At 33.5% G+C, this 23,786-nt stretch overlaps 3 protein-coding genes and 1 pseudogene across 8 annotated transcripts; 2 read left to right on the top strand and 2 right to left on the bottom strand.

Annotated features, from left to right (window-relative positions):
• Positions 1 to 319: 319 nt before the first annotated feature.
• LOC149492853 (pentatricopeptide repeat-containing protein At1g31790 pseudogene) lies at positions 320 to 5,773 on the top strand (annotated as a pseudogene). Of its 2 annotated transcripts, XR_016318678.1 has the most exons (3): positions 320 to 2,006; positions 4,375 to 4,515; positions 5,620 to 5,773. The product of XR_016318678.1 is annotated as a pentatricopeptide repeat-containing protein At1g31790 pseudogene, transcript variant X2 (transcript). The 2 variants fall into 2 exon arrangements; XR_016318677.1 differs by lacking the exon at positions 5,620 to 5,773 and having other exon boundaries at positions 4,375 to 4,845.
• Positions 5,774 to 6,602: 829 nt separating this feature from the next.
• On the top strand, positions 6,603 to 8,572 carry NCED4 (nine-cis-epoxycarotenoid dioxygenase 4). The gene has a single exon (XM_089716299.1). The coding sequence runs from the start codon at positions 6,658 to 6,660 to the stop codon at positions 8,440 to 8,442; it is 1,785 nt and encodes a 594-aa protein (XP_089572425.1). The 5' UTR covers positions 6,603 to 6,657; the 3' UTR covers positions 8,443 to 8,572.
• An 887-nt stretch (positions 8,573 to 9,459) lies between these two features.
• Positions 9,460 to 14,160, bottom strand: LOC149492851 (GDA1/CD39 nucleoside phosphatase family protein). Of its 4 annotated transcripts, none has more exons than XM_089716297.1 (3): positions 13,945 to 14,160; positions 11,352 to 13,586; positions 9,460 to 10,203 (listed from the first exon to the last, which is right to left on the bottom strand). In XM_089716297.1, exons 2-3 carry the CDS (start codon positions 13,330 to 13,332, stop codon positions 9,902 to 9,904), a joined length of 2,283 nt encoding a protein of 760 aa, XP_089572423.1. In that variant the 5' UTR covers positions 13,333 to 13,586; positions 13,945 to 14,160; the 3' UTR covers positions 9,460 to 9,901. The 4 variants fall into 4 exon arrangements, with proteins under 4 accessions (XP_089572423.1, XP_089572421.1, XP_089572424.1 ...); XM_089716295.1 differs by having other exon boundaries at positions 11,352 to 13,569; XM_089716298.1 differs by having other exon boundaries at positions 11,352 to 13,534.
• A 1,007-nt stretch (positions 14,161 to 15,167) lies between these two features.
• Positions 15,168 to 21,778, bottom strand: LOC149492850 (zinc knuckle (CCHC-type) family protein). The gene is made up of 7 exons (XM_089716695.1): positions 21,469 to 21,778; positions 21,317 to 21,379; positions 21,064 to 21,218; positions 20,845 to 20,970; positions 16,926 to 17,130; positions 16,203 to 16,317; positions 15,168 to 16,118 (listed from the first exon to the last, which is right to left on the bottom strand). Exons 1-7 carry the CDS (start codon positions 21,685 to 21,687, stop codon positions 15,562 to 15,564), a joined length of 1,440 nt encoding a protein of 479 aa, XP_089572821.1. The 5' UTR covers positions 21,688 to 21,778; the 3' UTR covers positions 15,168 to 15,561.
• Between the last annotated feature and the right edge of the window lie 2,008 nt (positions 21,779 to 23,786).

Here is a 23,786-nt window from a genome sequence, read left to right as displayed (position 1 = left end):
ATTTGAGACAATTATCCTTCTATCTGTCTCTTTGCTCACCCAAAAAACAGAACACTGAGGATTAATATATAAATTTGAAAATTTAATTTTGAATTTTGACGGTTTATTCTTGTGCCTTCTGAATTTTGCAGAACTTTAGTTATAATTTTGTACTTTTACGTTTTAACAATAACTATGCCTTTTCCACGAATATAAGGTCATGATGAATATCTACAAAATTCAAATATCCACAAATTTTAAATGGCCGAAAGTATGTGGTCAAATTTATGCATTAATCCGAATATATAGATATACAAGCCATCTCGCGCACTAATCCATCACGAGAACCCCAAATCTCAACTATTCCGTATACATCTTCAAACCAATCGTTAGGTACATTTTTGAAAGCAAAATCATGCTCATTTGTGGGTACTAAATCATTTGCTACGGATTATCCATATTCAACTTGGCAGGTGATTTGTTTAATTTGGATTGTTATTGGTCAGCTCGACCAATTACCTGTTCTGCCGCTCTGTCTCTCTGTCTGTTTCAGTCCCATATATTATGGTTTGGTTCTATGAATGATGAAAAAAGGAACTTTTTCAAAAAGCAGAGAATCAAAATGTTACTTCTTCTCAATACCAACAAAAGCAAAATTGAAAAATGATAATTCCTCTTTCATCCAAGTTATATTCAGCAGTAAGCTGCATCTGCTCCAATAACACCATCAATTCATCTACTGAATTACCTCTTAGGAGGCCGAAACGACATGATCAATCTCTACCTCCAACTCAACAATCTACTAGATTACCTCTTAGGACTCCAAAAAAAGCTCAACCATCTATTGAATTACCTCGTAGAACTCCAAATCGACATGATCAATCTCCAAAAAAAACTCAACCCATTAAACCTCTTACTATCAACACCACCAAGAGCAAAAGAAAGAAAAGCTCAACCTCAAATGTCATTAGGTTGATGGATAGCCTGAATCAGCCCATAACAACAGAAATCTACTCTTCCCTTATCAAAGAATGCATCTTGAGATCAGATTCCAGAGGAGCTCTCCTTTTGCATTCTCGTCTCGTCAACCAAAGCAGCCTCAAAATGACCTTATATTTATTCCATTTGCTGCTCTTCATGCACTTATCGTTCGGCCACTTTGACATTGCCCGCCATCTGTTTGATAAAATGCCGCATAGAAAAGACTTCCTCTCTTGGGCTATTATCGTTATTGGTTATTTGGATAATTCTTATTATGAAGAGGCTATCGTTTTGTTCATTGAAATGATATCACAGAACAATATTTGTGATATCATATCTGAATTTCCTTCTTGTGTTGCTGTCATAGTTTGCATTTTCAAGGCATGCGTCTATAGTCTGAATATGGGAATAGGGACGCAAATACATGGGTTTTTGCTAAAATTAGGTGTTACTGATGATTATTCTGTTAATGTTTCTTTGATGAACTTCTATGGGAAATTTGGGTTTTTAGAAAGCTCAAACTCTATATTTAATCAGCTTTGCCATCGTAGCACAGTTATTTGGACGGCTAAGATAGTGAACAATTGTAGAGAAGGGTATTTCAATGAGGTAATCAAGGACTTCATGGAAATGGGGAGGAGTGGAGTGAGGAGGAATAGTTTTACTTTTTCTAGTGTATTGAAGGCATGTGCTAGGATGAATGATGATGGACATTGTGGTAAACAAGTTCATGCCATTGCCATCAAACTTGGGGTGGAATCAAATGATTTTGTGCAGTGTGGGTTGATTGACATGTACAGCAAATGTGGGATTGTTCGAGATGCAAAAAGAGTATTTGATGTTATTACTGACAAGGCAAAAACTGCACATTGGAATGCCTTGCTTATGGGTTATGTCCGGAATGGGTTGTATATTGAGGCGTTTAAGTTTCTATATCATATGAAAGCAGTTGGGATAGAGGTTAACAAATCACTAGTTGATCGTGTCCGGATAGCCTGTGCTACTGATACACTGGAAAACAGAACTGAACTTGAGGTTACTTAATGGTAAGTTTATTCACTCTGTGTTGCTGAACTAAAAATATCAGATAAAATAGATGTAGAAGCTTATACTCAAGTTCGTTAGTTTATTTAGTCCCAGGTTCATTCAGAATATAATGAAGCTAGACAAAAAGAAAGTTCAAAAGATACTTAGACAACCTAGTGTTTTGGGTTCTTGTGATTCTAATATGAACATCAGCTACTTCTCTAGACGTTTGTATCTGTGGGGATAGCCATAATTGATTGACTGTACAGATAAGTGTGGCAGCGAGCTGAGTGCACCTTTCAGGTCATCTTTTTCCCGCTTCACCTTTGATTGCCAATTTTGTTCACTTTCTCCTGCAAGGTTCGTGCTTCACTTGGTGGGAAGGCCTCATATTTCATGTTCTCTCTCTCTCTCTCTCTCTCTCTCTCTCTCTCTCTCTCTCTCTCTCTCCATATATATATATATATATATATATACATATATTTATTTATTTATACCACAAGTATCCTTAGCCCAGTGGGGCTTTTCGCGGAAATTTTCTTCATTTATAAGGATTGAACCTTTAACCTCTTACTTAAAGATTTGAATCCTCAAACCAACCCTATTGGTCGGGTTTCCATATTCTTATAACATTGGTCTCATATCTCAGTTATACCTACTACTAAATATTCCTTCCGATCTAAAAATTTTATCATTTTGACTTTTGCACAAAATCTAAGAAACATATTAATTGTAGTATTACATCATATAAAATATTCATATTTTTTCAAAATTATCCTCTAAAAGCAAAAAAAGTTATTCCTAGAATTTAAAAGAATTTACGAGGGGTATAAAGGAAAAGTGAATGTCTCTTGGGTCAGTGGACAAACATTTTGGAACATTCAAAAAATGACAAACATTTTAGGACAGAGTGTATATTTTTTTTGAATTTTGATTTTGGTACAATTTGACGTCATCTATCATTTCTTTTACTTATCATCGTTACAAATTAATAATTTTTATAATAATAACTTACATTAGATTTTTCAAATTTTGAGATTCTAAAGATAATAAAGATGACAAATGGGATTGATTTTTTTAAAAACACTTTTAATATCCATTATGTAGGGAAATATAAATTTGGTTAAAGAGAAAATGAAAGAAGAAAAATAAAAATTAAGAAAAGAAAAAAAGAGAGTGACCGAACTGATTAATGATAGAGTTTGGAATGAACCGACTCATAACATGGCTATATATTTTTAAATAAAATGATTTTTTTTTTCATGTAATCATTTGTAAATTGAGAATTGTAAAATTTAATATCTAAATTTTTACTGTTATATGAATTGATTTTCAGTGTATTGATGAGTTGAGTGGAAGTAGGTGAAATTAAATTGAAGAGTAGTAATTTATTTGATTGGTATTATCTTTATGCTATTTGACAGGAGCATTATTAAAGGTAGGGACTTTTGGGTGGTGATGGAAAGAAGAGGATAAGAAAATGAAATTGAAAATGATTTTAATTAGATTGATAATAACATATTATAAAAACTTGATTTTTTTTTTTTTTTTTTGAATTGACTAGTATAAATATAATACAGTTTTAAAATAGGTCACTTTAAATAATATTTTTAATCAAAATAAATTAACAAAATTATTTTCTGAATTAATCAAACTTAACTTAGAACTTAAATAAATATTTTTGGCCGAATTAATTTTAATTATTACTTGTACCGAAGCTAAAGAAACTTGAAATCTAATTAACCGATTCAATTTAATCGAAATAGTCAGGGTACAATTGCAAAATCCAAAAAATTTTAGGGAAAATTAGTATATTGGACAAAATATAATAATAATAATAACCCCTTCATATTTTTAAAATATTTAAATTTATTCTTTAATTGTAATTGATTTTTATTTCCTGCACATGAGGCCATGAACAGATTGAGATATCTTCTTTACTGTTTCCTTATTTCTCGAAATTGGTGGATGCCTGTAATCATGCTGTAAGCATCAATGGCATGTAATGTAATATCTGTTAATTGAGAGTGACTATATTCAGGCTTCATCAAATTAATTACATTTTTTTTTTTAATTTCATCCCTTTAAATTATTTAGTCCTTCATTCAAAAAATATATTTAATTTTATGAAACCTCAATGACTAAAATAGTAATTTTTACTTGGATTATTATGGAAATCTAAACATGATTGGTGAATAATTTGTAAATTGTGTGCACCACTCAAGATCATGAACATGTCAGGAATCATTACATATATGGTTAAGGATTATTATTTAATGAGGGAATATGTTTCTTTGGACACATTTTGAGATAGTTTTAGCTTTGTTTGTTGCTTGCTTTTCTCTGTTATCTTTCCTATGTCTTGATGTTTGCTTTATGTAATTTTAGGTTTTTCATTAAAGACAAACAACTCTATGACCGGATTGACAAGTTATAGATTTCTTAAACAAGGGGCATTAGGTGGGGTCCAACCTAATTCACAAATTATGGAGAAAATGATAAGACTGGTAGACAGTGCGCCATTTTCAGGTATTCTATAGCTATTACTTGTTACTAGAATAGGGATGGCCATTTTGCGTTGGAACCGGAATCGGAATCGCGAGGCCTGTGGTTCAATTTCGGTTTCAGAGGAACTATGAACAGGCGGTTTTAAGAATCGGCTGAAACCGGCGATTATTTCAACTGGTTAAAAACGACGGTTTTGGCGGTTCGAATTGACGGCTCCATTCAGTTCCAACAACTATTTTTTTATTTTTTCAAATATTTTTATGAAATCTTCAAATTAACCCTTTTAATAACTATATAACGACTAATTTCAAGGTTATTTGTGGAAAGTTGATTTTTTGGATTTACTATAGGTACCACTTTTCATTTAAAAAAATAAATTAAATTCAAGCCTTTGTCAAAAAAAAAAAGTTCAAGCATTTTTTCTAAAAGTTTAAACCTTTTTTTTAAACAAATAAATTAAGTTAAAATCTTTTTATTAATTTTTCTTTCTAAAAATATTTATTAATTTTTGATTTTATAATTATGCGATTAACTGGAAAATTAATTCGTAGAACCGGCCGAAACTGTCGATTTCGAACCGTTGAGAAATCAAAATCGGAAGCGTAACCATTTGATTTCAAACAGTAACTGAAACCGTCAATTTTCAATTCTAAATTTTTTAGAACCGAAACCGTTGGTTTTAGAATCGAAACCAGTAATTTCAGAGCCGTAACCAACCCTAACTAGGAAAGTTTAGGGTATTTTTGGATTTCCGTAAAGGGAAAAAAATTAAAAATCTGAGGTGTGTGGTTATGATTTTGATAGTGGTCCCATGCACATTAATGCATTTTCGATTTTTATCCAAATGTCTGGCTAATATGGAAGAATCTTCAATATGATAGGCGGCATTTGGCCCTACAACTATAAATAGATTTATCTTTTGTTTTTTTTGTGAAATTAGATTTTTTTTTTAAACATCCAGAAATGAAATTTAAATATAAATTTATTGTTTGGCCGAATATAAATTTATTATTAGATTATGTCTTTGCATGTTAAATTAAATTTCTAATATCTAAGAAATTTTACTTCTAAAATAGATTTTATGGATAACAATACCTTTTTGCTATTTGCCAAACTGAAACGTAGAAGGGAAGGCTTAAAAGCTTTGGGTTTATTAGGCATCTGCAGCACAGGGTACTGTCAATATCAGACTTTGTGGAATCTGAACCAAGTCGGATCGAAAAACCGATTTATAGGTTTTTTTTTCTTTAATCTTTTAATATATTATGTTATTTGTAATGGACATCAAATTTTATTATTTAAAATAAAATCTTTATTAGTTGGTATTATTTAATTAATAATATAAATTGAAATTATTTATCTCATATAAAAATTAATATATGATGATTTCAATTGCCACTGTTCTTTAAAGTCTACCTTAGTACGGTTGATTTTTTTTAATTAGCATATATTGTAATTTTAATTTAATATTACAATATTTTTATGTGAAAAAACACTGTAATATGTTTTAAAAATATAATAATTTTTAATGGGAGAACTGAAATTGAAATCAGAACAAGAATCATAACTAAAAAATCGAACTAAAAAAAAATCAAAGAATCATACCGGAAATTTGATTTGGTAAGATTTTGGTTCTTCAGTCCTTTCGTTCCACTTCCGATTCCTAAAAATGAAAGAATCAAAATTTTATTTTGGTTCAAATTTCTCTTAAGAACCATACTGAAACCGAACTTGCATATATATAAATTTACCATTAAATTTTGAATTATGTTGCATATTTAACTTTCAGGAATCTATTATGCATTTAAGTTTACATATTTTATGTACATCGAAACTTTCTCCGTGCTTGTAATAATAATTTTTAAAGTATATCTTTTATAAAATTGACTTATTTAGATTAGGTTTATGATTGGAATCATAAACCAAATTAATAAAAATGATTTTTAAAGTATTGCTGATCATACAGTAAAAATAATAATAAACTGAATATAATATTTAAAAAAATATTTATTTCGGTGGCCTCTAAAGCCGGTCTAATCAAATTTAACTCGTCTTTTGTATGATTTGCGTGGATATATGGTTGGTTCTCACAGGCCGCGAGTAGCCTTTAAAAGCTGTGTAAAATCCCTTTACGTTGTTGTGGTTGTGGAGAAAGGTAATCAAATGGATGCCTTTTCTTCTTCTTTTCTCTCAACTGTTCCACCTTCAAAGCTCTTTCTCACCCATAAAACAACACCAACTTCATTTCCATTACCTCTTCTTAATGTCTCATCTGTTAGAATTGAAGAAAAACCCCAAACCACAACCTCAACTACTACTACAACTACTAGAACTAGTTCAACTAAGCCATCTTCATCACCTTCAACCATTAATATTTCTGCAGCAACAGCAAAGAGAAGAGTAGAGCCTTCTCTACCTACTATGGTCTTCAATGCATTTGATGGCATAATCAACAATTTCATAGATCCTCCACTCAAGCCTGGGGTGGATCCTGGACATGTACTTTCCGACAACTTTGCTCCGGTCGATGAGCTTCCTCCTACTGACTGTGAGGTGATAGAAGGGTCTCTCCCATCATGCCTCGACGGTGCATACATTCGCAACGGTCCCAATCCACAGTACCTTCCGAAAGGGCCTTACCACCTATTTGATGGAGATGGTATGCTTCACTCTATTAGAATCTCTCAAGGCAAGGCCAAACTCTGCAGCCGCTATGTCAAGACTTACAAGTACATCAAGGAGCGCGACGCTGGTGCTCCTCTTCTTCCAAATGTGTTTTCTGGGTTCAATGGGCTCGCAGCCTCTGCAGCGCGCGGTGCTCTTTCAGCCGCTAGAATTCTTTCCGGTCAATTTAATCCTGCAAATGGCATTGGTTTAGCAAACACTAGCCTTGCTTTCTTTGGTAATAGACTGTACGCACTAGGTGAATCTGACTTGCCTTATGTCGTCCGTTTGACTCCGAATGGGGATATCGAGACTGTTGGTCGCCATGATTTTGACGGCAAGTTATTCTTCAGCATGACTGCCCATCCCAAGATAGACCTTGAAACAGGCGAGACCTTTGCATTTCGATATGCTCCCATACCGCCATTTTTAACATACTTTCAGTTCGATTCAAATGGAAATAAGCAAGCAGATGTGCCTATATTTTCAATGGTTCGCCCGTCTTTCCTCCACGACTTTGGAATCAGCAAAAAATATGCAGTATTTGCTGACATACAAATAGGAATGAACCCAGTGGAGATGATATTCGGAGGAGGCTCTCCGGTGGGATTGGACCCTACAAAAGTACCGAGAATCGGAATCATTCCTCGCTATGCAAAAGACGAGTCAGAAATGAGATGGTTCGATGTGCCTGGCTTTAATCTGATACACGCAATTAACGCATGGGATGAAGAAGACGCAGTTGTAATATTAGCACCAAACATATTATCAGCAGAACATACGCTTGAAAGAATGGAACTTGTCCATGCTTTGGTAGAGAAAGTCAGAATAGACTTAAAAACTGGCATAGTAACAAGAAATCCAGTTTCAGCTAGAAATCTTGATTTTGCGGTGATAAATCCAGCTTATGTGGGGAAGAAGAACAAATATGTATACGCAGCGATAGGTGATCCAATGCCAAAAATAACAGGGGTGGTCAAATTGGATGTATCTAAAGGGGACCGCCGTGAGTGCACGGTGGCCGCTAGAATTTACGGTGAAAGGTGCTATGGTGGTGAGCCCTTCTTTGTGGCAAGACAACCTGAAAACCCAGAAGCTGAGGAGGATGATGGGTATTTGGTGTCATATGTTCATGATGAGATAAACGGAGAGTCTAAGTTCTTGGTAATGGACGCAAAGTCCCCGAATCTTGATATTGTGGCAGCCGTTAAATTGCCACGGCGAGTTCCTTATGGCTTCCATGGACTTTTTGTGAAGGAAAGTGACCTCAAAAAGCTCTACTAAGTAATGGATTGTGATTCGTATAGTATATAGGGGGATTAATTAGATTGGATTACACATGTAATTACTAATAATACATACATTTACAAGAAAACTCTGAATTTAATATATTACAAAAAGTTAATTTCTTGAAGTTGATGGTTAATTTCAAATTTTGGATTAGGATTAGGATTAATTGGTCACTTCAACTTTGTAAATTTGATGGATCATCCATCATTAACCAAATTACTCAATAACTCTGATTAATCAATTCTAAAGTCAAAACCCACCCAAATTCCAAATTATATACACTTAACAGACTAACTTATTAACACCTAGCAATTGCCAAATCCTAAACATTTTAAGCCCTCCATCAAAAAACAGGAGAAAAAGAGAGAGAATTGAATCGATAATCCCTGCCAATTGCAATTTACTTTCGACAGCAACTATGGCATATGGTATAAAACTGATGGGGGTATATCATATCATATATATAGTATAAGACGAATCCACATTTTCAAACAGTTTTCTAACCATTTGCTAATCGAAAAACAAAAGGTCTGTAAAGTGATGGCATAGTACCTCAGGCTGTAAAGGAATCGAATTATTGTCTGATAAGATTTTGAACCAGTCAGAGGTAGGAACCAATGCTTGGGAACTTATAAGTGATGAGCTCGTCTAGCGTTTATTTCAGGATAAGCTGAAGTCCCCTATATATAATATGATATGATATCAAAAAGAAAATGTATATCAATGGAGAAAATGAAATAAGTATGTGGAAGAAAAGTCAAGCTTGTTTAAACTGGGTAAATTTTGCCAAGCAACCCCGTTCAATAAGTGCTGGAATCCCTGCTGACAAGACTGTTGAAATCAATTGTGAGACCAGCTAATAATTAACCCGACAGTGGGATTAAATCTGTAATACTAGGAATACCTATACTGCATGTATTAATATCAAGCAAAAAAAAAAAAAACATGAAATTTGATTTCTTCAATTGTATGAAACTCAATGACTGAGAAACAGACAAACAGACCAAGTAATGCTGATAAATTTCCTTATCTTTCTATCAAATACACGGATCAGTACAATGAGTACATTGATGCAAGTAAAAGATTATAAATATGGCCTCCCCTGTACATGTATTCTCATCTTCAGGAATTCCTCTTAATTGCTGATAACTCTTTTCCTGAAGACACCATCATGCGTGAAAAATTTCATGCAAGCACTTTTTCAACAAAATCAGCATTCTTTTTTCCAAAGTTCTATTTACTACAAAGAATCCCTATAATGTAAAAGTAAAACAAAATCAATAGTAAAAGACTTTCCAAATCCAGCACCCCCCTCTCCTTTTTCTTTCCCCTTCTATATTGTAGTCTTTTTTTTCCATCAGTAAGATAGTCAAATCCATTTTTTTCCTCTGTGAAATATAATATCTAGAAAATAAAGAAGTTACCATACCATAACTTAAGGATGTTTTATTCCCTAAACCTTCACCAAGTGTGCCTCAGCCAACGAAGAACTAAGGTCTTCTCGAGATTGTGATCTCCTGCTTTGAAGACGCATCTGACCTCTGTGAGGAGACCAGAATGAACCCATGCTATTACTCTCAATCATCTGCCCTAAGCTACTTGAGGAATAACTATGTGATACACCACTAGTTGACGGATACAAAGACGACTCCATAAGCTGAATGCCGCTGCTGTCTAGACCATGGGCCAAGCCAAATGGGCTTTGATGGTTACCCGCAATTGTTGGACTCAGGGGCATCTTTGCTCTTCCATCTCCTAAAAGAAAAATTTCAAGGTTTTCTTTAAATATAAGTCAAGGCAAACAAAAGCTATGAGAGATCATAAAAAAAAAAAAAAAAAGAATAAACCCAACTAAAAAATTCGCAATTGTTTTGATAATAAAGACAATGTAAAAGATTCACCTACAGTGAAAGACATTTGTCATGATTTTGATCATGCTATGCAAATGATGGAGACAAGTAAAAGTTCAAAAACTGTAAATGAGAGGCCATATAATATATAGTGATGAGCTATAGCTGAACTACAAAAGCTTCTAATTTGATTCAGTCTATTGTAAAATATATTAATTTTTAATCCATGCATTACATCGAAACCACTAAAGTTCTCAAACACTCAAACAAAAAGGTAGTCACCTGGCAAGTGTGTGTTTATCTAAAATATTGTAGAATTAAGTTTGGGTATTTCTTATCTGTTTCAAAATTCAAATGATCCCCCTTTGTATAACTCTTTGAATACATACTGACTACAGAATCAGTCTTTTAGTCCTGCTGAGATTTTACAAATAAAATAAAGATGGAATTTCTTCAGAACTTCCCCCAGCATTTAAATATATATCATCTATGTTATGTGGAACTAACAGTATTGAAAGCAAAATTCAAACAATACATTCCTCTCCTAAATACGGAACAAAAATCTAATTCTCCATCCAATAATTAGATTCAAATACTGCATTTTTTGGCTTTTTCCTTTTCATTTTTATGTTGCCACTTCTCCCAAAAAGCATCTTCTATAGAATCACAAATAAAAAAAATGAACTTGTTCCCTAAACTAATGAAATCCATGATCACTGATTTCAATTCTTGTTTGTTAACAAGGTGTCTAAGGAATATCTACGTTATAAGTGTTTAGATTTATAGTCAAGTTAAGCATTCATTTGCATTGTTAATATAGTGAGAAGTGGCTCTAAAAGGTTCTATCCATTGACAAATCAAGGTATTGTATTCTATAAGTACATTCCTCAAGGGAAAGATGGAAAAACGGATATTATGCAAAAACTTCTCCCCAGAAAAATAGAGCTTAAAGAAGAGAAATTATGCTTGTATAACAGATATCAAATGTTGTGAAACAAATGCAGTACTATTCACCGACGTCTTAGAATTAAGTGCAATAAATGTAGAGGTTACCAGAACTAATAGGACTCCATCGTTGGAACCGGAAAGGAGATGGAATGATAAGTACTGATGAAGCAGATGCACTGTTGTGCCTGAAAAGTGGAAGATAAGGTCTTCGAAAAAATCTTGGCATCCAATTGCCGAGACATGATAACATGCAAACCAGTAAAATCAATGAAGCAACCACAATAACAATAAGAATTATTGGATGTATCTTCATTCGGAGCATTTCATAACTAGGAAGCCTCAATCTAGGTGATAATGTCTTCCCAGCTTCAAATAAAGCAACCCCAAGAGTCCAAGTAATACTTCCAGAACCAATAACAATTTGGTTATCTGTGATGTGTAAACCCTCTCTCAATAGAAACACTACATATGGCGCCCTAAAGCAGTATTGTTCAATAAAAGGTTGTGGAGGAACACTGTTCTTTGCCACTTGCCAGGTCTGTTCACAGAATTCTCGACCCTTCTCCAAAACATCATCAAGTGCAGCTTCCGAAGCCAGGTTAAAAAATCGATACACTACAAAAAAGCCAGACATAGCGTAGAACCGTCCATGAGGACGAGGAAAAACATCGGGTAGTGCACAAGGCTGCAAATCACAATCAAGTGCCGTACTTTGATTAGACCATTCAGACAAATTAATGGCAACTTTAGCCAGTGCACTACATTCTTCCCAATTTGGAGCACCAATAAGCTGCACAGGAACTCCTGACTTGACTCCTTTATCAGAACTTTTTCCTACAACAATGGGACTCACACTATTTTGTTGATTAGACGCACACTGAGAACAGATATATTGTTCCTTGTAGCCAGATTGCAGGCAAGGATGCTTAATTTCTATGTTGCCACTTACTAAATCAGCACTAGGAAGTCCTCTTAAAATATGGACAACAGACTTGTCAAATGCATCATTTAAACCATAGCCTGCAAGAGAATAGGCAGTGAGGTGATGATTAGCAGCTCCAATTCTAAGGTTTAACTCGGTCTCATTATGTGTGTGTTTCTTGCTCTCAAATGTCACCTGTAATGATGAGCCACCCATGTCAAGTGCACCAAATGTTGCTTTCTTGGGGCTCTTCCCCAACACGCCTGTTTGATAGTTAAGAGCTATCCATCCATAGTATGCTTCATCCATTCCACTGATTACCTTGACCCATGCTCTGCGGCATAGAAAAGGTGATTCCTTCAATATGGACCATGCCTTATCTAGAAGCCATTTTGAATCAGCACTTGGCAACCTGCGAACACCAGCTGTTGCATAAAGGAAAAGAGAGGTCCTCTTATGTGCATGTTCAGGTATTTGCTTCTCAGCCCACTGAACAAGTGGATTTAAAGCAGCCTTTAAGCCAGATGTATTGCGTACCAACAAATGAAGCCCAGGCTCAGTTTCCATCCGGTCATATGCACGTCCATTTGACTTCGTTAAAATCCCGCCTGCAAATGATTTAAGAGCAATGGGGAGGGTACTATCTCTGTTGTGATCAATCGATGCCTGATATACATAAACTCGAGTTCCAGTACTTCCACAATCAAGAACAACATAAAACTTAGAAGTTCCTTGGGACCAATAAGATAGAATATATGTTGAAATCACATAAGTTATGAAACCAAGCAGGAGGAGGCACAAAAGAATCATGATCAAGTGCACCCATTTCCTCCGCAAAAACGGGGTCCCACTAGGCAATGCTTTCTCCTTTGAGAAACTTGACCCGGCATTTTCTCTTTGCAACAAATATGGCTTTTTTTCAATTCCAACATTACGATCCCCATCCTCAAGATCAAGTCGACGATATGATGAGAAATCTTGAAGAGAAGAAGAAAGTCGCAAGTTATTCTTGTGGCCAGAGTTGGTAAAACCAAAGCCGCGATCAATGGTTTCTGCTGGAGGGGGTGAAAATCCAGATGACATATATGGAACAGCAGAAGGCTTCCAACCTGGAAAATGACTTGTAACAGCAGAAAATATATCTGCTATTCTACCAAAAACCATTCTTGCAGAAATAATTTATCATATAAGAAAATTGATTCATTGCAAGGTAGCAATCCGATTTCTCCAGAATAATGTTTCTTCTCTTTTACCCCAAACTTGAATGCCAAGGATAAATTTAACACACTGTCTAAGTATGCTTCAACTTTCCAAGCATAGGCAGTCCAATAGCTGTTGCATTCATATCAAACAGTATGAATGTCATCTAGTAAACACATAACAATCTAATAAATCAAAATCCTGCACACAAATCAAACCTAGAAAAAATAAAAACAAAGATATATAACAAAATGAGATTTCATAATAAGAAAAACCCAGTAAAAACAAAACCCAGAAGTACAAACCAATCCTAGAAAACGTATAAGTTAGAATTCTATTCACGACGTCTTAATTCAGGCAAGAATGAAACAGAGATGATAAAATCATTAGAAGCAATGGAAAGAAGAAACAAGATCTCAATGGACACAGGCAATGCCTACTGATAACTAGGCGTCTTTACTAGACGAAAATTACGGAAATCCCACCAAAAAACAAATCCCAAACGAGGGAAAATTCAATCTTTATTATGATGAAGAGAAACAAAGTTAATGTGAAGGAAGAAGAAAGCAGGATTACCTGGAAGGAAAAAAATGGAGCAGCAGATCATAAATCGTGCTTGTAATGAAGAAGATGATGAATTATGTATAGTTTAAGTAGAAGAGAAAATAGAGAATTTTGTGTAGTTGAGTTTCAGTTTCTCAGATCCAATGAATTGGAGGGAGAAAGGGGCCAAAGGGGTCTCTCCTCTCCTGAAAGTGAAACAAACCCACTTTCTGATTTTTCAGACTCTCTTCTCTCTTTTACTCGCTGTGTAATGATTTAAAAATTAAAAAAAAAAAAATTTTGTTTCCTAACTAATTTGTTATTAATATGTTTTTTCTTTTTGGTAATTTGTTATTATATTATTATTATTGGTCTAAATTCTATTTAATCCCCAGTTCAAAAAAAAATTTTAATCTCTAATGTTAAACCCTAATTAATATTTCATTAGTTTATATTGAATATATAATAATATTTGATCATTTGCTCATTTCTATTTAATATAATATTAATAGTGAACTGAAAATAAATTTTTTTTTGAAATATAATGAAAATAAATTTTAGTGATTAAGTGATATTTATTATTATTATTCTTATTATTATGAAGAATAATATGGTGGTTGTTGAGATGATTTGGAGAGACAATAACTACGAACCACTTACCTAATTGGATTATTAATAATAAAAAAATTGACAAAAAAAAGAATTTATATAAGTCAATCAATGTCATCAACCACGATGCATTCTTTAAGATATTGACTTAGAGAATTCTTACCATCAACTATGCATTTTTTTTTTTTCTTTATATTTTAAATTTTCTTCAATTAGATTAAATATATGAATTAGTGTAATGCAGTATATATTGAGCTCTTGGAAATAATTAATTACAAAAGAAAAATTTGAAACTTTAAATCTTTTTCTAATCTTATTTTAATCAATTAACCATGTGAATATTGGAATGTAATTGTTTTATCATCCATTAGTTACTAGTAGTATAAGAGATAAAATGATTTTTGGTACACGATATTCTTGCAAGGTCTCAAGGTTCGATATGTAAAACAAATATTTATGAGTAGAAATATTCACTATCCCAAAACAAGATTAATCTCGTAAAAGAAATTTTTCTTTTCGATGTAAATTACTAATATCCGAACCAATACCATTTCATTTCGTTTGGATTGTTGGTTGCACATGGTTCTTGAGGGATCCGAACCAATTCGAGGAACTGATACTAGGAGTAAGCCAATCCAAACCAGAACTCAATTGAACTTCAGCGTACTAACTCCATTTAAATATCCACAATCTAAAATTTAAAATTCATAGGGTCAAACACTAGGGTAAGCCAATCCAAACCTACGAAATAACATAAATTTGACATGTAAGACCTTGTGCTATTTAACTAGTTGGAAAGTCCTCACAGGTCATGTTCATAATTAAGTTTGCCATGATATAACAAATCTACTTAGCTATGGTGGTACTTTTATACAATGGAAACTTGCAGAAGGAATTTCAGAAATTTTACAAGGAGTTGCTTGATCTCAACCCAGTTCTTAATGGAGCATTGGCATTGACCTTTCTTAGATGTATGAGAACAATTTGGTACAGGCTCGTTTAAAGCTAAGACATCTTCAAAAACGTTGACAAAGAAATAGACTAACAATGATGGTGATGGCGAGAACGATGTTTACTTCTGTGCCTCTGATGAATATCAGAATCAGAATCATCAGATGAATGTCGGTAAGATTCCTTGTGTTTCTTCTCACTTTTGTGATGCTTATCAGGAGGCAAATGTTCGGATGAAGATTGATGCCTCTTCCTGCTTTTCTTACTTCTATGATGCCCATCAAGATCGGAGTCTTCAGATAAATTAGAATGCTTTTGCCTGCTCTTTTTGCTCCTATAATGTCTGTCACTGCGACCAGATTCATCAGATGAATAAGAAGGCTTGTGTCTGCTCTTCTTGGAATGTCTATCAACCTTGGAATCATTAGATAAATTTGAATCAAAAAGGCTCAGCTTTGTATTCCTCTTTGACTTCTTTGATCTCCTTTCTCTATTATCGGAAGGTGAAGCTAACCCCCTTTCCTCCAGAGTCCTAAATTCTCTACTTGGTGAAGAATCCCTCTTGTGTTTATGTTTTTTTGACTTCTTTTTGGACTTTGTAGGGGAAAAGTTGGTCAGCAAGTCAGGGATATCGCTACTAAGAAACCCTACAAATTGGATGGGAATGAAAAGTAAAATTATATGAAATAAGATATAGAATCAAAATTCACGTCATAAGAAAAAGGACATACCTCCATATTCATCAAATATGTCCTCGGCAACAATTTGCTGATTTGGATCATCTGGATGAAAACCCCCACGAGGAGGACTCATTCCTGGTTTTTGCTTCAACTCCCACTTCAATGGCTGCAAGTTCAAAAATAAAAATAAATAAATTCGAATGAGACTTCCAAAAAATGGAACTGTTTTAACGTGAACGAAATCTGAGAAAATACAAGCAAGATGCAACTTCATCCACTTTCATAGACAGCCGGAAGTAAGTGAGCAAAAATGACGTGCATGTTTTGCAAAACAATGAAATTTTCTTGTATTCTTAAGGCAATGTAACAGTCATCTATCCTTGAAGGGGGGAGGAAAAAAATATATATTCACGGACCAGCTGTAACTGTTGCTATGTTAGAACAGATCCAAATAACTGAAGGATGCTACACTTGGTGTCTTTATAAGGTTGTTTGGACTTGGTAATGGCTCATGTTCCATGCATACCACCAAGAACTAATATGTGGAAGGAAGTCGCACACAATACCAATGATTATCAGAATTTGCAGCCCTTTTCTTTCCTCTTATCAATTCATATCTATAAGCATTTTGGCAAATACCGCAGCATCAAAATATTACTCGGAAGAATCTTCAAGCTGTAGCTTAAGACTACTTTGAAATTGAAATGCAATGTCAAAATCCAAGAGTGATACCACCACAAAATTTATGCACTGACAACAAGAAATAATACTAACCTCACTAGGATCCATGTTAGCAGCCATGATAGCAGTCAAGGGATCATCTCTTTTCAGTCGACTTTCTTCATTAGGCATTATAGCATCTTTTAATGGACATTCACGATCACCACTTTGGTGACCATAATTGCCACATCTTATGCATTTCACATTGCGCACTTCAATTCCAAATGGCTTCACCCTTGCAGGAACACCGGTCTCCAGCCTGTAGACGTCATTATCAGTAAAACGTACAAGGGCTCCCTATCACGTGGAAAGCCTATTAGCAAAACAATTCAAAGCATGCAGAAAACTTAAACCAGAGAATGGTTCATGAAAGTCGGAAAAAAGGTATAAGTCCTCTGGGATTGAGAACTTGTGTTACCCAATCCTATATATTCATTAAGTCCAGCAATTTTTTTCCCAAAGTCATCGACTTGCAATTCTCAAGGAATTCAAAATCCATATGGAACTAAATGTCTCAACTCAAAGCCGAGACTATTTATCCTGTATTCATTCAACTTCTGTACTGGTATGATCACCTCTATTTTGACACCAAGTACACCAATTACAAATTTTGATATTAAAATTTGAGTACAAAAGAAATTTGAGTTAATACCAAAACTTTCAAATCTTTAATTGCAAGTAATAAGACAGCATAATTATCAAGATTTTAAATGTGTAACAAAAGATCAGGACTTTATTGTTTATCTTCGAACTCATTTAGTTTCCTCAGTTCACATGTTCTAAAAGGAAAAGAAAAAAATAAAATAAAATAAAATAAAAGGAAAGCTTCTAAAACTTCAAAAGGTGAAACTTTGAGTCCAGCGATTTTACCTGTTCAGGCTAAAATCTCAAAACCATCTGTAATTTGTCACTTAAATTATATCACATAGTTAGGAAGTCAGAATATATACTTTCTAGAAGTCCTCTACAATGACTTCAAAGACCATACAGATTCATATGAATCTAGCAGATCCATAGCCTCATTTGAAGAGTGTAGAATTTCCATGTGGGCAAATATACAAAAGTCAAGCTAGCTCTATTGTCTTCACAGGCCTAAGTTTGTTTTTCACCCAGCAAAGTTACAACTTTAAATATTGATAATTATAAATGCTCATTTTTCTAATTTCTTCATTATGCGGTCTTCTTTTCTTCCATTCATATTTGGATTTTGGAAATTGGTTATTTGAATGCTAATAGTTTGATTTTTCTTTTTATAAACATTTCCATAGTGTTTAGTTTAAATGAATTAGAGTTATTGAATTCATTTAGAAATGAATTACTGTGTTTGGTATGATACAACTTAAAAAGCAGAACTGAATTGAATTCCACATAATTGATATTTGGTATAATTTCACTATTGAATTTCATTTTATCCTCACTTTCTAAACTAACCTTAATAATAACATTAAAAAGCAATAATTTTTAACTTTTAAAAAAAATTATTTCTAATAAATGAATAATAATTAACATATATACAACAAATACAGAATAAATTCACATGCCTCATAATATAGGAGGTTTATATAACAACGTAAATAGGGTTATTGATAAGTGCATGATAAACTTAGATATAAATGTTCTTTTATTAATATTTTCTACCACTAACAATATAAAAATATAAAAATAAGGTTTAGTATAAAAATTAGTAAAAATATCAGTAGAGTAACTAAGACACTAAAAATATAAAAACAAGTAGTATAAAACAATATAAAAATATAAACAGAAGGTTTAGTATATAACAATCAAAATTAATTGATATAAAATTAGTTATTAAAAAGTACTAAAAATTACAAGCAAACATGGCTTCATGGATTAGTAAATGGAAGATAGAAGCTAATGATCAATAATCACAAGGAAACATAGACTGTGCTATTATGGGGGCATTTTAGTCCTAGAAATGTTGTTGTGCTAGTTTAGAGAATTCATTTCAAATTCTAATAGAATTTGGGTTTAGTTATAATGATCCATAGAATTGAATTCTAAACTTTTTTTTCAAATCACACGTAAAACTTGTAATTCAATTAAATTTCCACTAATATTTGTGGAATTCATTTAAACCAAACACTATGTTGCTCTTAATTAAATGTTGTAGCAAATTTTTTTTTCTTTGCACCTCACTATGTCACTCTTAAGATGGACCTTGCGCCTAAGCTTTTCAAACTCTTTGCACCTTGCCATGCTGTTAGTAACTAGAGATAAGAACTACTTCAATAAGTATGAAGCCCAAATGAGGGCTTCTTAGATTTATAACGTGCAACCAAATTAGCCAAAGAACAAATGGGTAAGACTGTATCATTAAGTCATGCTTTCAATTGTTATCAAATGGGTAGACTGTATCATGCAGTTTGCTAAAACAAATCTAATTAGATAAACCAAAACTATGGCAGTACAGTGTTAAAATTTGAAAGCGCCATACATAAGAACAGGGCAGCATGTTGATAGTTGAAAAAGCCAGAGGTTTAATGAGAAGCTGTACAAGGTTTTAGTGAGCACAATCTATTAATCTCTGATTTGGGGGCTTTCGGATCTTGGCACATGACAATGAAAAAAACCATGAATCCTGAACAGTATGAAAAACACCATTCAATTCAAGTTATGGGCAATGATTACAAGCAAGAATTTCAGGACTGACAGCAAACGATGGAGCTGATATAGCCACCAGAAAGGCTCATCAGCAAGCAACAAAAACAGACAAAGGCAGCAACAGAAAAACAGCCAGTTAACTATGTGTGGAAAAGAACAACAAAACAACTCTTCAATTCAACCTTAAATCCTTAAAGTTAAATATATTTGTTTATTTTAGCTTTCACTTTGTTTGCCCTTTTATTTCGTTATTTTGGAAGCAAAAACCAAAAGGCAAAAAAGTTAATTTCTCATTGGCAAATTACTATGAAGTCCCTAAGGTTTGAGCGGAATTATTACTTCATCCTTACTATTTGGAAAATTACTTGAAGTACCTAATTTTGGTCATATTAAACTACTAGTCCTGCCATTTTTAATGTTTAAGTAATGGAGGACATAGTAACTCAGTAGTAAATGTGAGGGATTAAATAGTAGGCATTGTTGAAAACAAGCAAAACTCCAAACACTCACATTGTTATTGCAATGATCTCATGGAAGGAGCCCATCAATTGAAAGGACATTTATTAATAACTAACATCTCTTGATTCTTCACCACATTTATATTTGCAGAAAGCAGAACAGATTCTTGCTATTCCACATCTAATAGTTCAAAGAAACATAGGCCATATCTTGAAATACAACTCTTTTACCAAATTGACCAGATTGCTAAGAACTATCAAAGTCCACTGTGACTGAAATATTCAGTAAAATTTGTGTTAGGTCTTGCCTCCCATATGTGATTAAAGTTTGAACAATCACATATACTTTAGGAATATGAATTTATAGCATAACAATGGCAAGTTAGCTGTAGATTACTAGAAAAGTCCACAAATTGCAAAAGCTCCGCGCACATGACATAGCCAAAAAGTCCAAACCCGAATATAATATTCTAATTTGGCAAAGGTACCAAATTTAGTTGTTAAATGGAATTTAAGTAATATCTTAACCACTTAAATAAATTACAACTTCTTTAAGAAAACACCAAACTGTTGATGCAATATCCAGAAACAGTTTTTACACCTAGAAATTTGGGAAACACAGCAGATTATTTCTTCTTTCAGTAATTATAAGAATTACAGGATCTGTATATGAATCATAATCGTGTATAATCATATGATTATTTGTGACTGATTTTGTATTCCCATTGTGACTCTTGCTAGAAACTATAGATAGGAAAAGGAATCAACAACGCAAGCTAAGATTTCAGAAACTAAAACCTCATAATTCATGTTCAAGATCTGCAATAATCTTGAAGCATAAGTAAATACCAAGATAAGTGTAGTAAAATGGCAAGTGCAGCATATAAACATACCGTGGGGCGTTTTTTAGGATTTCAAATTCCTCTTCAGTTGGTACAGGACGGCCAAAAACATCTTTAGGCCTTGGTTTCTTCTTTTCTTCTCCCAATTGATCTCTACCAGGAACTGATTCTGGCGGCCTAAAATGCAAAAACTATAATCAATCAACATTACATATTTGCAATTCCATGGCCAGATTAAAGACTTCATATGCTAAATATAAAGAAAAATACATTGTCGAGGAGGATGCCTCTGCGGTTTGGTGCTGAGAAGGATAATCATGTTCCTCTCTTTTCCTTTCATCAGCAATTTCTGCAGCCTTAGCACTTTCAGCATTATAACCAGGTGGACGAACATACATGAAGCTAACAGCTTTCATCATCTCTATCTATCACAACAAAGGAGTTACAAAATCAACTTTGAATTAAACAAATAAAACCAACCTCAGCTAAAATTCCAAAGTTAAATTAAATTAGAGGAAATAACCTTCTCCTTCTCTTTCTTGGAAATAAGAGCTGTTTGGCGAAAGAATTCCTGTTCTTGAGCATACTGCAGTACCAGAATAGAATCGAATCAAATAAAAATAAAAATAAAAATAAATTGAATTAATAGATATATGTAATGAAAGGTTAAGGTACCTCCCGAGCAACTTCTTCAGAGCGGCGTTGGCGTTGTGCATGGGTCTGTTCGGCGATCCATTTTCGGCGTTGGTTAGGATAGGAAAGGGGATGCCATGGCTTCTGGTTGAGATAGGAATGACTCCAAGCAGTGCCTGCTTTAGTTTTGTAATCAACTTCACCATTCTTGTCATCGAATCTCTTGCTCAGTCTTATACCTCCACCTTCTTCTCCCTCCATTTTATTCTTGTCCTGCTCTTCCTAATCTAATACCTTACCAGCGAAAGAGAAGAAAATTTTGGATGAAGGCATGGCCGATTCAGTTAAACCGGCTTTTCAAAAAAAATTTATCCCGAATTGAACCGGCCTTTAAACTGCCGGTCGGTGCTCAGCAGGTTACGGCTTCCCTTAAGCTTATTTTTTAATGCGATTTTACTTTCAGTTTTACTTTTAATTTTATGTTTTTTAATAAAAAAAAATAATGTGAATTTGAGAATTCGTCAAAATTGATTACACACTTGATTAAGAATTTAAAATTAAATAATTAATCAAAAGTATCTTTTCATATTTAATTTTGTATGATTAATCAAAATTGATTTTTCATATTTAATTATTTAATCAATTTAAAATTGAATAAAATATATTTTTATGTTTAATTGAAATTATCTTTCCATTTTTATTTTCAATAATTGCTCATATTTGATTAAAAATAAAAATTTTAATAACTAAAAAAAATTCAACTAAATAAATTTTTTTAAAATTTTTATTGACTATTTCCAACTAGACTGAATTGCCAATTTTGGTCAATTTAGGTCCATTTTTCTCCTTCCTTTGGATCTTAACCGACTATAATCATTAGTTCCGGTTCAAATTTTGAATCGACTGTTTCAAGCTGATTTTGGTTCATAAAAAACATGAGTTGGTTCTAATTTTATTCTAATTCAAACTGAACAATGGCCATTTCACTTTCAGTTTCTTTTTCATTCATTGGAAGAGTTTCATTCAATAATTTTAATCTTGTTTTGGTCAATTTCATTAATAATCTCTCAACTTAGTACTACACAACTTAATTTGAAATGTTAAAAATAAAATCAATCCTTGATATATGTATGGTGTTCGTTCCAAAAATGGATATGGTTCTGTTGAATCCGCATATATGGAATGTCTTGGGGTAGGTGGATAAACGAGCCAAAGTCTATTTAGTCTAGAAAGAAGGGAAAAATAAGAAGATTTCAGAAAGGAAAAAGTAAAGATGAGAGAGACATGAGAGAAATATGAGAAATTAGGGGTAAAAAAACAAAGGGGATACAATGTGTCTCGAATGCGATTAAGTAATTCAATTTCTTTGTATAGATTCGAGCATCATTTACAACATTGATTTTTCCTATTTATTGGGATCATAAGAGCAACCTCAAAGCAAGGTGCAACTTCTAGAAGATATATACAAAAATCTAAAAATGTCCCAACACACATATGCAATATTTACAATTTTTGAATTTTTGGATCTAAATGGCCTTCTTAGCACTATTTATATGGTATGATTGATTCTAAGTTTTTCAGTTCAAACTTCTAATTTAGGCCTAATTTCTAGGGCATCGACAATGCCTTCTTATGCATGAGTTATTTTTGGTTCAAGTACCAATACACATTACAAGTCGGCCTCAGGTAGCTCAAATGACGTATTCAATCCCTTGATAGGTCACATCTTCTACCATAATGTTTCGTCTATTGATTTTCCTATTTTTAACCCATTATAAATTGTGGCTTTGGACCCATTTTGTTTCATTGTGTCCCTTTTTACTCATCTATTTTAAAACTTATTCTTGTTTTAAATTCTTCTTGTGTTTTATCCGATCGGTCATGGCGTCAAATCAAAATTATCTGGTAACAACCGTTCATTGATTATTAGCGACATAATCCACTCTGACCCATATTTCACCAATCAAATATTGGGTCTTGCTCTCAAAAGTTCTTGCTTATACGTTATTCGTTTTTCTTTAGTTTGTCCTGATTTTCCCTTTCCATTTCTCATTGGGAGCAAAGTATCTGTCTGGGAGACCAACAAACCCATTCGTCATTGGCCCTCTCCCTCATTTGAAAATCAGGATTGGTTTGATCGAATGAGATCAAGCTATGCTACCCATGGAGGTCTTCCGAGATTTATGATATTCTTCATCTTTTCCATTTTGAATTGGTAGTTGATAAGTCTCTTCTTCTTTCGGCTTCTGTCTTTTGGTTGAAAACAACCAATGTTTTTTTTCCTTCAAGTTTGCCTCAATGATGCTTACCATTTTAGACCTCGTCGCGGTCTTCCAACAGGTGAGGAAGTGTCTTCTCAT

The sequence above is a fragment of the Jatropha curcas genome, chromosome 11 (genome assembly GCF_041381405.1).
Source record: "Jatropha curcas cultivar XTBG-Jc1 chromosome 11, XTBG_Jcur_1.0, whole genome shotgun sequence".
In the NCBI taxonomy this organism is placed as follows: Eukaryota; Viridiplantae; Streptophyta; class Magnoliopsida; order Malpighiales; family Euphorbiaceae; genus Jatropha; species Jatropha curcas.
The sequence above is the reverse complement of the archived record's forward strand: the minus strand, read 5'-3'. Positions and strand labels throughout refer to the sequence as shown.

What these genes read in the sequence shown, in the direction of transcription:
- NCED4 (XM_089716299.1), top strand. Translation starts at nt 6,658, where the DNA reads ATGGATGCCTTTTCTTCTTCTTTTCTCTCAACTGTTCCACCTTCAAAG.
- LOC149492851 (XM_089716297.1), bottom strand. Translation starts at nt 13,332, where the DNA reads ATGGTTTTTGGTAGAATAGCAGATATATTTTCTGCTGTTACAAGTCAT. An exon ending in ATGGAGTCCTATTAGTTCTG is followed by an intron (nt 10,204 to 11,351) that starts GTAACCTCTACA and finishes TTTTTCTTTTAG; the next exon opens with GAGATGGAAGAGCAAAGATG.
- LOC149492850 (XM_089716695.1), bottom strand. Translation starts at nt 21,687, where the DNA reads ATGGAGGGAGAAGAAGGTGGAGGTATAAGACTGAGCAAGAGATTCGAT. An exon ending in CCAAGAAAGAGAAGGAGAAG is followed by an intron (nt 21,219 to 21,316) that starts GTTATTTCCTCT and finishes TTGTTGTGATAG; the next exon opens with ATAGAGATGATGAAAGCTGT. An exon ending in ATCCTAAAAAACGCCCCACG is followed by an intron (nt 17,131 to 20,844) that starts GTATGTTTATAT and finishes TGACGTCTACAG; the next exon opens with GCTGGAGACCGGTGTTCCTG.